The following is a 13,414-nucleotide window of genomic DNA, read 5'->3' on the forward strand; positions in this document are numbered from 1 at the left end:
TTAAAATAAATATTTTTTAAAATTTTGGAAGTATAGAAATAGTTGAAGAAATTGCCTCAAATGCTGTGTAGAATATGTACCATACTCTACAGGACGATATATAACATTCCAAAAAAAAAAACTATAATCGAGAGTCTCTTTTACCACACCAAGTAACGACAAGTTATTAAGTATTAAATAGTTGGTAAGATTTTGTTGACACCCAAAAGTAAAATACTATATAAATAACAATCCATTATAATAATATAATAATACTTTAAATTAAAAAAATAAATTAAATGTAATTAAAGTATTACTTATAAAGTGAATGTTTTTTTATCGTGTATAGAGTGAAGATATCACCATTCTAAATAATTTAACAGAGTATCAAATAATCTATTCTGTACATTGTTTCTCACCATCACTTTTGCATTTAAAAAATTTACAACTGAAAACTATTAAATTGAAATTCAAGAGTCTTTAGTAGTGATGAATTAAAAACTTTATATTCTAGGAACTCAATATTCATGAATTAACTTTCCTGCCTACATTTATTATTGAAGGAAGTAATTTGTACGTATTATAAAAATTTTGGACTTTTTTTTAAACAAAATAAAATTAACTAAAGCGGGAGCATTTCAGAAATATCCACACACATATTTAAAAAAAATACTGATTATTTGACCCCAATACACCAAATTATGTCTTTTATTTTAAAAATGTCCCTATCACATAAGTAATCTAACACGTGTAATCAGAGTACAGAAAAAGTGAGTGTCAAAAAATCATTTTAAAAAAAAAGCAAGAACCCTACACCCTAAAAAAGTTAGTTTTAGATGGATATTAAAGTCAAAAAATTGCCGAAACAGGCAACTAATACCCTACAGCGGATAAAACTGTACCTACATACCTACCGCAGAACACAAAAGTGTACCTGTATACCTACCAAAAAAGTGCATCCAGCAGAGCATATATACACTAGAAAAGGAAATAACTGTTCTTGCACAGTCTAACGAGGGCGGTAACATGTTTTTAACATTTTTTTTATTCATAACTATTTTTTTTATTAGTTAAACTTTATGAAAACCACAAAATTAATAGCAAAAACTCATTAAATAAGAAATTATATTTACATAATTTTACGGAACAACTTAACTTTTGAATGAGAGTGGCCAGACAAGTTTAACAAATGAGTGTTGTTACATATTGCAACTCTCTCGGAACTAGAGTGTTATTTAGGAATGAATTTTCAATTGGTCTCGAATATAAAATGAAAAGTCTATATGAAAATGACTCTTCAATGTTTAAGTAGGCAGAAGTATTAAAATAGTAAGTTCTTAATAGGATAAGAATTAAGGGTAGGAGATAGATAAATTATACTCTCAGAGAGAGTGAATATTTAAAGGTTGATCAAGTGTAATATCCTTTGAGTGGTCAGTTGAGTTTTTTGGATTAATTATGTAACTGCTATTTATTATTTCATAAATAACTGTTTATTATTTAAGACTCATTGATTAGGCCATTTTATCCATGATGATCATTAATAAAGAGTAATGACTCGATTTGAAAGTCAGATGATCACCCGAGCTATCTGCCGTTACTAAGGGTGGGCAAAAAATCTAAATTACAAAATCCAATCCATAATGATCCAAATCCATATTAGTTTTAATCCATTTAAATGGATTTATCTTAAATCCAAATCCATATTTTTGGATTTTAAATTCAATCCATTTAATTGAATATGGATAAGATATGGATTGGATACATATTTGGATTATCCAAATTGCATTTTGGGTTGGGTTTTGACTTGGTCTGATCCAAGTTGAGCCAAGACAATCCAAGCCGATGTCGAGCAGAGCAAGCCTGAACCGATGTTGAGTCATTTGGGTCCGGGTCGTTATCGAGTATCCGGGCCCAAGCTGAAGTCGAGTCGTCCGGGTCGAGGCCGATTTCGAGCTGAGCGGGCCAAGGCCGATATTGCGTCAAGCGGGCCCGGGTCGACATCGAGTCCAGCAGGCCCAGGCTGATGTTGGGTCGAGCGGGCTCGGGCCCGGGCCGATCTCGAGCGGCCTCGGGCCGTTGTCACGGACCCATACTGATGTTGAGACGAGCGGGCTCGGGTCGATGTTGAGCAGAGCGAGCCTGGGCCGATGTCATTCCGAGTGGACACAGGCCGATGTCATTCTAAGTGGACACAGGCTGATGTTGAGTCGTACGGGCCCGGGCTGATGTCGAGTCGTAAGGGCCCGGACCGATCTCGAGTCGTTTCGGCTCGGGCTGATCTTGAGTCGTTTGGGCTCGGGCTGATCTCGAGTCGTACGGGCCCAGACCGATCTTGAGTCGTGCGGGTCTAGGCCGATCTCGAGTCGTACGGGCCCAAGCCGATCTCGAGTCGTACGGGCCCGGGCCGATGTCGAGTCGTACGGGCCCGGGTGGATGTTAAGTCGTACGACCCCATACCGATGTTGAGTCGTACGGGCCCGGGCTGATGTCGAGTTGTCTGGTCCCGGGCCTGATACCTTGTCGTGTGGGCTCGGGCCGATGTCGAGCCAAGAGGGCCCGGTCGATGTCGAGTCGTCCAGGCCTGGGCCGATGTCTAGTCGTCCAGGCCCGGGATGATGTCGAGTCGTCCAGGCCCGAGTCGATGTTGAGTCGTCCGGGCTCGGGTCGATTTTGGGTCGTCTAGGCCCGAGCCGATGTCGATTCGTTCGAGACCGAGCTGATGTCGAGTGGTCCGGGCTTAGGATGTATCGAGTGGTCCAAGCCCGGGTCTATGTTGAACCGAGTTGGTCCGCGTCGATCTGCGTCCATGTTGAGTCGGATTAGGCCCAGTTCAAGCTAAGTTAGTTTGTGTTCATATGAAAATGGATTTAATGTATTTGACAAAGTGAATTTAATCCAATTAAGAAAGTGGATTTAATCCACTTTAAATGAATTTAAGAAAAATCCAAATAAATTTGATCTAGTTAAAATGGATATGGATTTTAAATCCAATCTATTTATTTGGATTTGAATTAGATCTAAATTAGATTTTGAAAAATCCAATCCATAATCACCCTTATTGTTACTCACCTATAGGTGGACATGTACAAGTGTTAATGTATTCACAACTGTTTACTAAATTATAATTGAAAAGAAAAAATAATATTTTAATGAAATAAAAAAGAATAATATTTGTTTTACACTGTTTTTCTTTTCATTTTTATTTTACAACCTCTTTTAATAATAACATATTATATTCAATTGATAAAAATAAATAAAATAATAATATTATTGGTTGTGAAATTTTAGTATGAATTCACAAAAGTAACATTATAATTTTGCTTTTGCTTTTGTTTGTTTTTCTTTTTTTTATTGTGTTTTTTTTATTGGTATCTGTCTTATTTACTTATGATAAAAAAAATATTTATTAGTTTTTACTTTGTGTAGGTAGGTTTGTTAGTATTGTTTTTTAGATGTGTTCTTTGCTTGTGAATTAGTGTAGGTTTTAGCAAGTTAATTGGATCTTTCTTTTAAGTGAAGTTGTTAAGATGTATACGAGTTGAATTATCCGTTTATAGACTATTACATCCGTGCATTATATTTCAATATCAATCAAAGCCTATTGATTTTGAAGAATCTTTCTTGTACGTATACTACAACAAAGCTTACTTATTTTGGTATCCCCATTAAATATTCAAGAATGTATATACTAATGAAACTTACTTAATAAGATCCCATACTCAATCATCTAAAAACCAAATATAAAAATAGATTTCCATAGATACAATATAAAAGACACCACGTGCACCACGTGCACCACAAAATATGTAATAATATATGACCACGAGGATCGCAAATAACAGTAAGTAATGGCACCGATTCTGCTCCTGGGGCAGCTTCTCTTTTAAGTGACAACATTATCTAATTCGTTCATGCACAACCATGCTCCTAGAAACTTTGTTTGTTGCTAGATAGTGAACCTCTAAAAACTTTGTTTGTTCCTAGAAACTAAAGAGCACAACCATGCTAGACATCAAAGGTTACCTTGTTCTATTCTTCCTGTGGTTCATTTCCACAGTTTTTATTCGTTCAATCTTCAAAAGATCCCAGGGTATGAAACTCCCTCCTGGTCCTCCCATCTCAATACCCTTACTAGGGAATGCACCGTATCTCCGTGCGGTGCTTCACCAAGCACTGTACAAACTCTCCCTACGATATGGTCCCTTGATCCATATCACCATCGGCTCCAAAAACGTCGTTGTAGCGTCCTCCCCGGAGACAGCCAAACAGATCCTTAAAACCTCCGAAGAGGCCTTCTGCAACCGCCCCTTAATGATTGCGAGCGAGAGTTTAACCTACGGCGCCGCTGACTACTTCTTCATTCCGTACGGGACCTACTGGCGCTTCCTGAAGAAGCTCTGCATGACGGAGCTTCTCAGCGGGAGGACTCTGGAGCATTTTGTTGGCATTCGGGAGAGCGAGGTGGAAGCGTTTTTGAAGCGGATGTTGGAGATTTCGGAGACGGGGAAGGAGGTGGTGATGAGGCAAGAACTCATAACGCACACCAATAATATTATCACGAGGATGATCATGGGGAAGAAGAGCAATGATGCGAATGATTTTGTGGCGCAGTTGAGGAAGTTGGTGAGGGAGGTAGCGGAGTTGCTGGGGGCTTTCAACTTGGGAGACATCATAGGGTTTGCGAGGCCTTTAGATCTGCAGGGGTATGGGAAGAAGAACATGGAAACGCACCAGAAGGTGGATACGATGTTGGAGATGGTGCTGAAGGAGCACGAAAAGGCGAGGGCCAAAGCGGCTGCTGACAGTGATCGGAAGAAGGATCTCTTCGACATTCTGTTGAACCTAATTGAAGCTGATGGTACTGACAATAAACTCACAAGGCAAAGTGCCAAAGCCTTTGCTCTGGTACGTACACATTTTTCGTTTTCTCCCAACGTCGGTCACTGTCACATCCTTCCAATTTAACAAGGACCATTATGACTACAAACATATTGAGGAAAGTGTGCTAATTTCCCTAAAATTAGAGTTCTTTTTTGCCAAAATTACTAATTTGGGAAAGCTCGTGACATCGACGTTTCTAAACATGAATTAAGTCTAGTAAATTTGAACTGATTTAGGAAAGTGGTGACATGTGAGACAATTTTTCTAAACATGACTTAAATGCTGTCGTGTCACTTTTAATTCGATTTTACTTCACTTTTAACATGTTAGAAATCGTTAACGCATATTTCACTACAACTTTTTTATATTCATAATTCTTTTCAAAAAAATCCCATTTTAATGGAAAAAAGGGGAAAAATTGGCCCATTTTCGTAAAAACTCCAAATAATCTGTTTAAGAACTAAAAGAATCTAAAAATAACATATAAAAGTTAAAATGAGATATAATAGTTGGGAAAACATCCTTAGTTATTAATCTTTACTCAAACCTGAACACAATATCAGAATGGTTGTTATTACTGTTTTATTTTAACTATGGAATTGATTCCTAAACCTGACATAGCTGAACGGTTGCACAGGACATGTTCATCGCGGGGACAAATGGCCCCGCTAGTGTTCTGGAATGGTCCCTTGCCGAGCTGGTGCGGAACCCGCATGTGTTGAAGAAGGCGAGAGAGGAGATAGACTCTGTGGTGGGAAAGGAGAGGGTGGTGAAGGAGTCAGACATTCCCAACCTCCCTTATCTGCAAGCAGTGGTCAAGGAAACTCTGAGAATGCACCCACCCACCCCAATATTCGCGCGAGAAGCCATGCGCACGTGCCAGGTCGACGGCTACGACATCCCTGCGCACTCCACCATTCTCATCAGCACGTGGGCCATTGGCAGAGACCCCATCTACTGGGACAATGCCCTGGAGTACAACCCAGATAGGTTCTTGGTCTCCGATGAAGTTGGGAAAGGCAAAATCGATGTGAGGGGACAGTACTACCAGCTTCTACCCTTCGGAAGCGGAAGAAGAAGCTGCCCCGGAGCCTCACTTGCGTTACTCGTAATGCAAGCCACGCTCGCCAGTTTGATCCAGTGCTTCGATTGGGTGGTGAATGATGGGAAGAGTCATGACATTGACATGACGGAGGAGGGAAGAGTCACGGTGTTTTTGAAGAAGCCGCTTACCTGCAAGCCTGTTCCGCGGTTCACTCCGTTCGCTGCATGAACTGTGTGGATGACTGCAACTCTGTTTTATTTAGTAATGATATTTATATGCTCCAAGTGGGTTTTGAATTGTTGTTGAAATGTTTCTCTGTTCTCCATTTCATTCTCTCTGTTTTTCCTGTGGTGTCGTTATGTGATGGGTGGCGCTTTGATCTAGTGTGTTCACTCTCATCACAGGTTGTGTGGGGGTTTGTTGGAGTGTTCGGTAATTTTGAAATGGATAATACAATGTCTCTATGACTTGCAATTATTTTTACTTCTCAGGAAAATTATTGGAGTATTTATTCGTCCAACACTCGATGACTCTTTTTGTTTTGCCTTCATTTGGTTCTTGTAATTAATCACATGTGCTTTCTTCATTCACTTATACATCTAGACTTACAACGTCTTCTCATCATACCTAATAAATACATATTTCTTATTTTTATCATTATTTTTTGTTCTTATTTAGTATGGTACATGGCATAGGCCACACCATCAAACACTTTAAGGTGTGATACAATTGGTTTATGACCACTTCAGGCTTCTTGTATGCGGACATCGGTTTTACTCATACACAATGCGTTGCATTTCTTTCGCCCAAAATTTCTTCGACATGTTTTTGCTCTTCAACATTGATCAAACCATATCAAGTATCGTTCAATTTTTCCTTTTCCCAATATCATTTTGATGAGGTGAATATGGATTTATCAGGAACCTTTTTTATACCTTTTCCTTACAATAGTTTGTGAAAGCGATTGACATGTATTCTCCACCTCTGTTTGATCATAAAGCCTTGATGCATAAATTGGTTGTCTTCACCATCACCTTGAATTTGGTATCAGATTTGTGGAAGGCATTGAGGTCTCCTTTTGGTGTATTTTGGGGTGAGATTTGGGGAAGCTTATGGTTGTTGATGGAGCAAGGCCTTCCTAGGAAGTGTGGGTGCCTTGAAGGTGCATGAAGAGTGTGAGATTAGGGAGGTTCGGCCAACCCCTTTGAAGGTGTAAGGATTGAAGACTAAAAACCTTGATGCTAGGCAAGGAGTAAAGATTATGGCTCAAGTTTGGCAGCATAACAATACTCAATTTAATCTTGCCATACATGAGGTTGGCTCCTCCTTTTATAGGCTAAGGAGGACCGTAAATGATGACCTAAATGATGAGCAAATGCAAGCCAAATGAAATGTAAAAGAGTAGCACATGGAGGCACATGGAGCACATGGCACATGGGTGCACATGGCCTTCTAACTTGCACATGGCCGACCCTAGATTAGTGGGGAGGTTCTAGAAACCGTAGCTAATCTAGGTTAACTCCTCCTTAATCCTAATTTGCAGAAGTTAAACAAAGGTTCACAAGGCTATGCTATTTACACCACAACTAAGACTAAGCTACACTTGATGGGCCTTCATGGAACATATACAAATTGGTCTCTCTTCCATCCGTAGTTTGATCCAAGTCTTCGTTTAGTCTCTTGGCCATGGACCTAGTAATTGGTCTATGGTGCTCTTGCCCTTGTCCTAGACGCCCTTGCCTTGGTCCTAGACGGTCTTGGTTTAAACGCTCTTGGCTTGGCTCTAGACGGTCTTGACTTGGCCCTAAATGCTCTTGTCTTGGCTCTTGTCTTTCATGGGAGGTTGTGCTTGGCCCTCTTCCATCATCCCCTCCCCCTTGCAAAGGATTTGTCCTCAAATCCAAATCGTCTTCATTGGTACCTACAAATGGAGTTAAGTCAACTACATTAAAAGTATCATGCACTCCATATTCAATAGGCAAATCCAACTTGTAAGCATTGTTGTTGACTTTCTTGAGGATTTGAAAGGGTCCATCACCTCGGGGACTTAATTTGGACTTCCTTTGAGTGGGAAATCTATCTTTTCGAAGGTGAAGCCAAACTAAGCCTCCTTCCTCAAAAAGTATTTCTCTCTTCCCTTGATTGTTGTATTTTTCATACTTTTCATTTTGTTGTTGAATTTGGAGTTTAACCTTCTCATGTAGTTTTTTAACAAAGTCGGCTTTGATAATTCCTTCCTTATCCACAAATTCTTGTGGATTAGGAAGAGGTATCAAATCCAAGGGTGTAAGAGGGTTAAATCCATAGACAACTTCAAAAGGAGAAGCATTAGTAGATTTGTGAACTACTCTATTATAAGCAAATTCAATGTGGGGAAGGTACTCATCCCAAGATTTGTGGTTTCCTTTCATGATAGCCCTAATCATAGTACCAAGAGATCGATTGACTACTTCGGTTTGGCCATCCGTTTGAGGATGACAAGATGTTGAAAATTGTAGTCTTGTGCCAAGTTTGCCCCAAAGAGTTTTCCAAAAATGGCTTATGAACTTGGGATCTCTATCGAATACTATACTTCTAGGCAACCCATGAAGTCACACCACTTCTCTAAAGAAGAGTCTAGAAATATTTTGAGCATCTTCTACTTTGTGGCAAGGAATAAAATGGGACATTTTGCTAAATCGATCCACTACCACAAAAATAGAGTCATGACCTCTTGCAGTCCTAGGAAGTCCTGAAATGAAATCCATGCTAATGTCTTCCCAAGGAGCATTTGCAATCGGTAAAGGGGTATATAGTTCATGAGGCATTGTTCTAGATTTGACTTTTAAACATGAAATGCATCTAGAACAATGTCTTTGAACATCTTTTCTCATGTGTGGCCAATAAAATTTTTCTTTCAAAAGATCAAGAGTTTTATCAACTCCAAAATGGCCCATGAGACCCCCCTCATGTGATTCCTTTACAAGAAGCTTCCTATGTGTACCTTGGGGAATACAAAGTTTTCCTTCTTTAAAGAGATATCCCCCGGTCACATAGTAACCTTCCTGTGCCCTATGTTCACACTTAGCATAGATGGATGCAAATTCTTGATCTTCTTGATAAAGTTCTTATATGTGATCAAATCCTAGAATTTGGGCACCAAGTTTGGAAAAGAGCATATGTCTCCTTGAGAGAGCATCTGCCACTATGTTTATGCTCCCTTTCTTATATTTGATCACATAAGGAAATTGATCAAGAAATTCCATCCATTTTGCATGTCTCTTATTGAGCTTGTGTTGGCCTTTCAAATATTTTAAAGACTCGTGATCACTATGGATAACAAATTCTTTGGACACAAGATAGTGTTCCCAAGTCTTTAAGGCCCTCACAAGTGCATAGAGCTCTTTGTCATAGGTGGGATAGTTAAGGGTGGCACCATGAAGTTTTTCGCTAAAATACGCAATGGGGTGTCCACCTTGTAACAAGACCACACCTATGCCCACTCCCGATGCATCACATTCTATCTCAAAAGTTTTAGAAAAATTTGGGAGAGCTAGAATTGGTGCATTGGTGAGTTGAGCTTTTAACCTTTGAAAGGCTTGCTCATGCTTTTCACTCCAACAAAATGCAACATCTTTTTTGACAAGTTCATTGAGAGGAGAAGCTAAGCTTGAAAAATTAGGTACAAAACGTCTATAAAAGCTAGCTAGCCCATGAAAACTTCTTACTTCACTTACACTTTGCGGAGTTGGCCACTCTTGGATGGCTTTGATTTTCTCAGGGTCAACATGCACCCCCTTTTTGTTAACTATGAAACCTAGGAAAACTATGCTATCTACACAAAAGGTACATTTATCACTATTGGCAAATAAACTATTTTTCCTAAGCACTAGAAGAACTTCCCTAAGGTGACTTAGATGGTCTTCTAGGTTCTTGCTATACACTAAGATATCATCAAAGTAAACTACTACATATTTACCTATACAATCTCACAAGGCATGATTCATGAGCCTCATGAATGTACTAGGTGCGTTAGTGAGACCAAAAGGCATCACCAACCATTCATATAATCCAAACTTGGTCTTAAAAGCGGTTTTCCATTCATCACCCTCTTTGATTCGAATTTGGTGATACCCACTTTTAAGATCAATTTTAGAGAATATAATTGACCCATGTAACTCATCAAGCATGTCATCAAGCCTTGGGATGAGATGCCTATACTTGATGGTGATGTTGTTGATTGCTCTACAATCACAACACATTCTCCATTTTCCATCTATTTTTGGCACCAACAAGACAGGTACATCACAAGGGCTTAAGCTCTTTTGAACTCATCCCTTCTCAAACAAGTCTTGAACTTGTGACTCTATCTCCTTTGTTTCCTCGGGGTTAGTTCTATATGCAGGTCTATTTGGTAGACTTGCCCCCGGAATTAAGTTAATTTGATGTTCTATACCTCTAATGGGAGGGAGTCCTTGAGGACCCTCATTAGAGAATATATCTTCAAATTCACTCAAAAGATTTTTAATTTGAGGAGGTAGACTCATGGGTTCATGATTTGTGGAAGTGCATGTAAGTGTTCCTTTACAAAAGACTAGGCTAGGTTTTTCAGAAGAAGCAAATTTTCCAAGGTATTTTTCAAAGGTTTTTCTTGTTGAACAACCTTGTGGGAAGGAACACTCTTCTCCCACGCCTCTCTATCCCTAAGAATTTTCTCTTTTTCTAGCGCTTTTTTTTTTCCTCATCCCTCTTATGTTTCATTTGTATTTGGTCTTTTACCACTTGAGAATGTGGTAAAGGACTAAGTACAAACTTCCTATGCTTAAGGGTGAAGGAAATCTCGTTAGTTAGACCATTGTGCAAGGTTTTCTTATCAAATTGCCATGGTCTACCTAATAAGATATGGCAAGCTTCCATAGGTACTACATCACATAAAACCTTGTCGTTGTAGTTACCTATAGAGAACTTGATTTCCACTTGCTTATCTACACTTAGTTCCCCATTCTCATTGATCCATTGTACTTTATAAGGTTTGGGATGAGGAACTACTTGTAGATTGAGCTTATCAACCATCCTAGCACTACAACAATTGCAACTAGATCCACTATCCACAATGAGGGAACATATATTTTCTAAAACATTACATCTTGTATGAAAGATGTTCTCCCTTTGTGTTTCCATGGATGTGCTAGGTTGATTGTTGAGGGTTCTCCTAATCATTAACAATTCTCCCTCTAATGGATTTACCCTCTCATCCTCTCCCCCTTCTTCTCTCTCACTTGGCTCATCCTCACCACTAGTGTACTCGTCTACACCCTTTAAGAACAAAGATCTTTGGTTTGGGCATTGTGCTTGCACATGCCCTCTTCCAAAGCACTTAAAGCACTAGGTGTCCCTAGCTCGGATGGGTGGGGTGGAGGTTTCCTTGGCAAAAGGCTTGGTAGTTTCCTTTGGTTTTTCTTTAGATGTGCTACCTTCCTTCTTAAAGTCTTTCTTAGGATAAAAGTTGGAGTATGAACCCACCCTTTGACTTGAAGTTTTGCGCAAATTTTGTTGTTCAACTTTAATGCAAAGTTGAACCAAATCATTCAAGTCTTAGGGAATGAGTTCTACCCTATCTCTTATCTCAAAAGAGAGGCCACTTAGGAATCTTGCTATGGTGGTTTCTTCTTCCTCTCTAATAGATGCTCTCATCATGTAAAGCTCCATTTTCTTCCTATACTCTTCTACACTCATATTTTTGTGTTGGAGTCTTTGGAGCTTGTCCATTAACTCCCTATGGTAGTATGAGGGTATATGACGACGTCTTAGGGCTCCCCTAAGGTCATTCCAATATTCAATGGGAGGTTCCCTATGAAGACGTCTATCTCTCTCTAGAGAGGTCCACCAATAAATGGCATTTCCTTGAAAGCTAAGGGTAGCTAAGGGCACTTTCCTTTCTTCACTCACCCTATGGCAAGCAAAGAGTTGCTCTACCTTTATCTCCCAATCTAGGTAGACTTCTACGTTTTCTTTACCATGGAAGTGAGGTAGGTCTACCCTAACCTCCCTTGGGCTTTCTTGCTCATGCCTTCTATTTCTTCTAGGGGGTGGTTGGTAGTAATCATTGATTCTAAGGCTTTCTTCCCCTAGGGATTCATTATCTTTGGAGTGAGATGCATGAGTGTGTGATTCTTTTTGAATTTTGAGACTTCTCTTCCTTTGCTTTAGTCAATTCATTGATTTCGGACTCATTTTCTCCAATTGTCTATATGAAATTAATTGAACATCCTTTGCAAGTTGTTTTAAAAGAGATTTTAAGGACTTCACATCACTTTCAATAGATTTAGAGGAGTGAGAAGACATGACTAAAGCTTTGTGTATAGAAATGTTTTACTTTAAGAAAGATGAGGAAAGCTAATGAAGGTAGTTTTCCAGGTAAGAGAGGTGAGTCACAATGGACTACTTAAATACCAAGTCTTTGCCTTAGCCAAAAACTATCCCTCAAGATCTTCACACAAATCTTTCTTTAGGTAAATCACTTAAAACACAATGAGGATGTAGAAATCAAATTTTATGCAACAAAAACAATGCAAGCTGTCTAGCAACTAAAGCAAATTATCAAAGCTTTAAAAAAGGCTAAACAAAGCAATTAAGCTAAACTAAACAAAAGCAATTGGTGTAATTAAAGCAATTAACAAATGCTAAGCTAGAAAATTTAAACTAGTCGATCCTAGGTGAGGCTTCTTAGACACTTTGAGCCTTTGAAGACACACTCACCGTCTAATTGCGTGATTAAGCTACTAATTAACAAAAGTAGTTTGCAAAGAAATTAAGTTGCACAAGTTAAAGTGCACTCCCTTGACTTGTTGTTAATCTTCTTGGTTGTGACCTTCAAAAGTGTATGGTGTATTTTTTGATATGGTGTTTGTTGCTGCCCCTTGCCTTGATCCTCTTGGAATTAGGTAATTAGATTCTTCAATACAGCACCTATTAAGTAAAGCTAGACTCTCCTCAAGTCAAATCCCACTCAACAAGCACCAATTGATAATAATCCACCAACAAAGCTTAGAGGTCAAGAAAAGAAAGCAAGAAACAAATAAAATTTGAAAACAGCACCACTACTATTGGAATTAATATTGTGACACAACTAGAAGGAACATGGAATTAATTGGACAAGCAAATAAAAATAGGCACTCAAATAATGGATGACACATAAAAGGAACCTAAGGAATAACACTAGATTTGATTTAAAAAACAAAAACAACACCACTGAAAAAAATATTGTGGTCCAGAATGCGTGACTTCAAAGATTTTGTCTTGAGCTGACTATTTTGTATTTGTTTCTGAAAATTTAAACACACTTAAATCACATGCGCCATTTAATTATGATAATTTTTTCAAAATCAGTGTCCAAAACCGTCAGTTCTAGCGCCAGAATACACACTTTTCTCGTGTGATTTATCTTTTCTTTTTCTATTTCTTTTTTTCAACTGATTCCTTTTTTGTTCTTTTGCTAGCACCCCAAACTAGTGAAATCCAGAGGCT

At 38.8% G+C, this 13,414-nt stretch overlaps 1 protein-coding gene across 1 annotated transcript; it reads left to right on the forward strand.

Moving 5' to 3' along the window:
* The first annotated feature begins 3,749 nt into the window (after positions 1-3,749).
* On the forward strand, positions 3,750-6,404 carry LOC137826794 (beta-amyrin 24-hydroxylase). Its single transcript, XM_068632931.2, has 2 exons — positions 3,750-4,887; positions 5,501-6,404. Exons 1-2 carry the CDS (start codon positions 3,985-3,987, stop codon positions 6,134-6,136), a joined length of 1,539 nt encoding a protein of 512 aa, XP_068489032.2. The 5' UTR covers positions 3,750-3,984; the 3' UTR covers positions 6,137-6,404.
* The last annotated feature ends 7,010 nt before the right edge of the window (positions 6,405-13,414 follow it).

Source organism: Phaseolus vulgaris, chromosome 8 (assembly GCF_051622355.1).
Source record: "Phaseolus vulgaris cultivar YP4 chromosome 8, ASM5162235v1, whole genome shotgun sequence".
NCBI lineage: Eukaryota > Viridiplantae > Streptophyta > Magnoliopsida > Fabales > Fabaceae > Phaseolus > Phaseolus vulgaris.

Excerpts from the sequence above, each read along its gene's own strand:
- LOC137826794 (XM_068632931.2), top strand. The coding sequence starts at position 3,985 with ATGCTAGACATCAAAGGTTACCTTGTTCTATTCTTCCTGTGGTTCATT. Across the intron at positions 4,888-5,500 it reads GTGCCAAAGCCTTTGCTCTG|GACATGTTCATCGCGGGGAC; the intron begins GTACGTACACAT and ends ACGGTTGCACAG.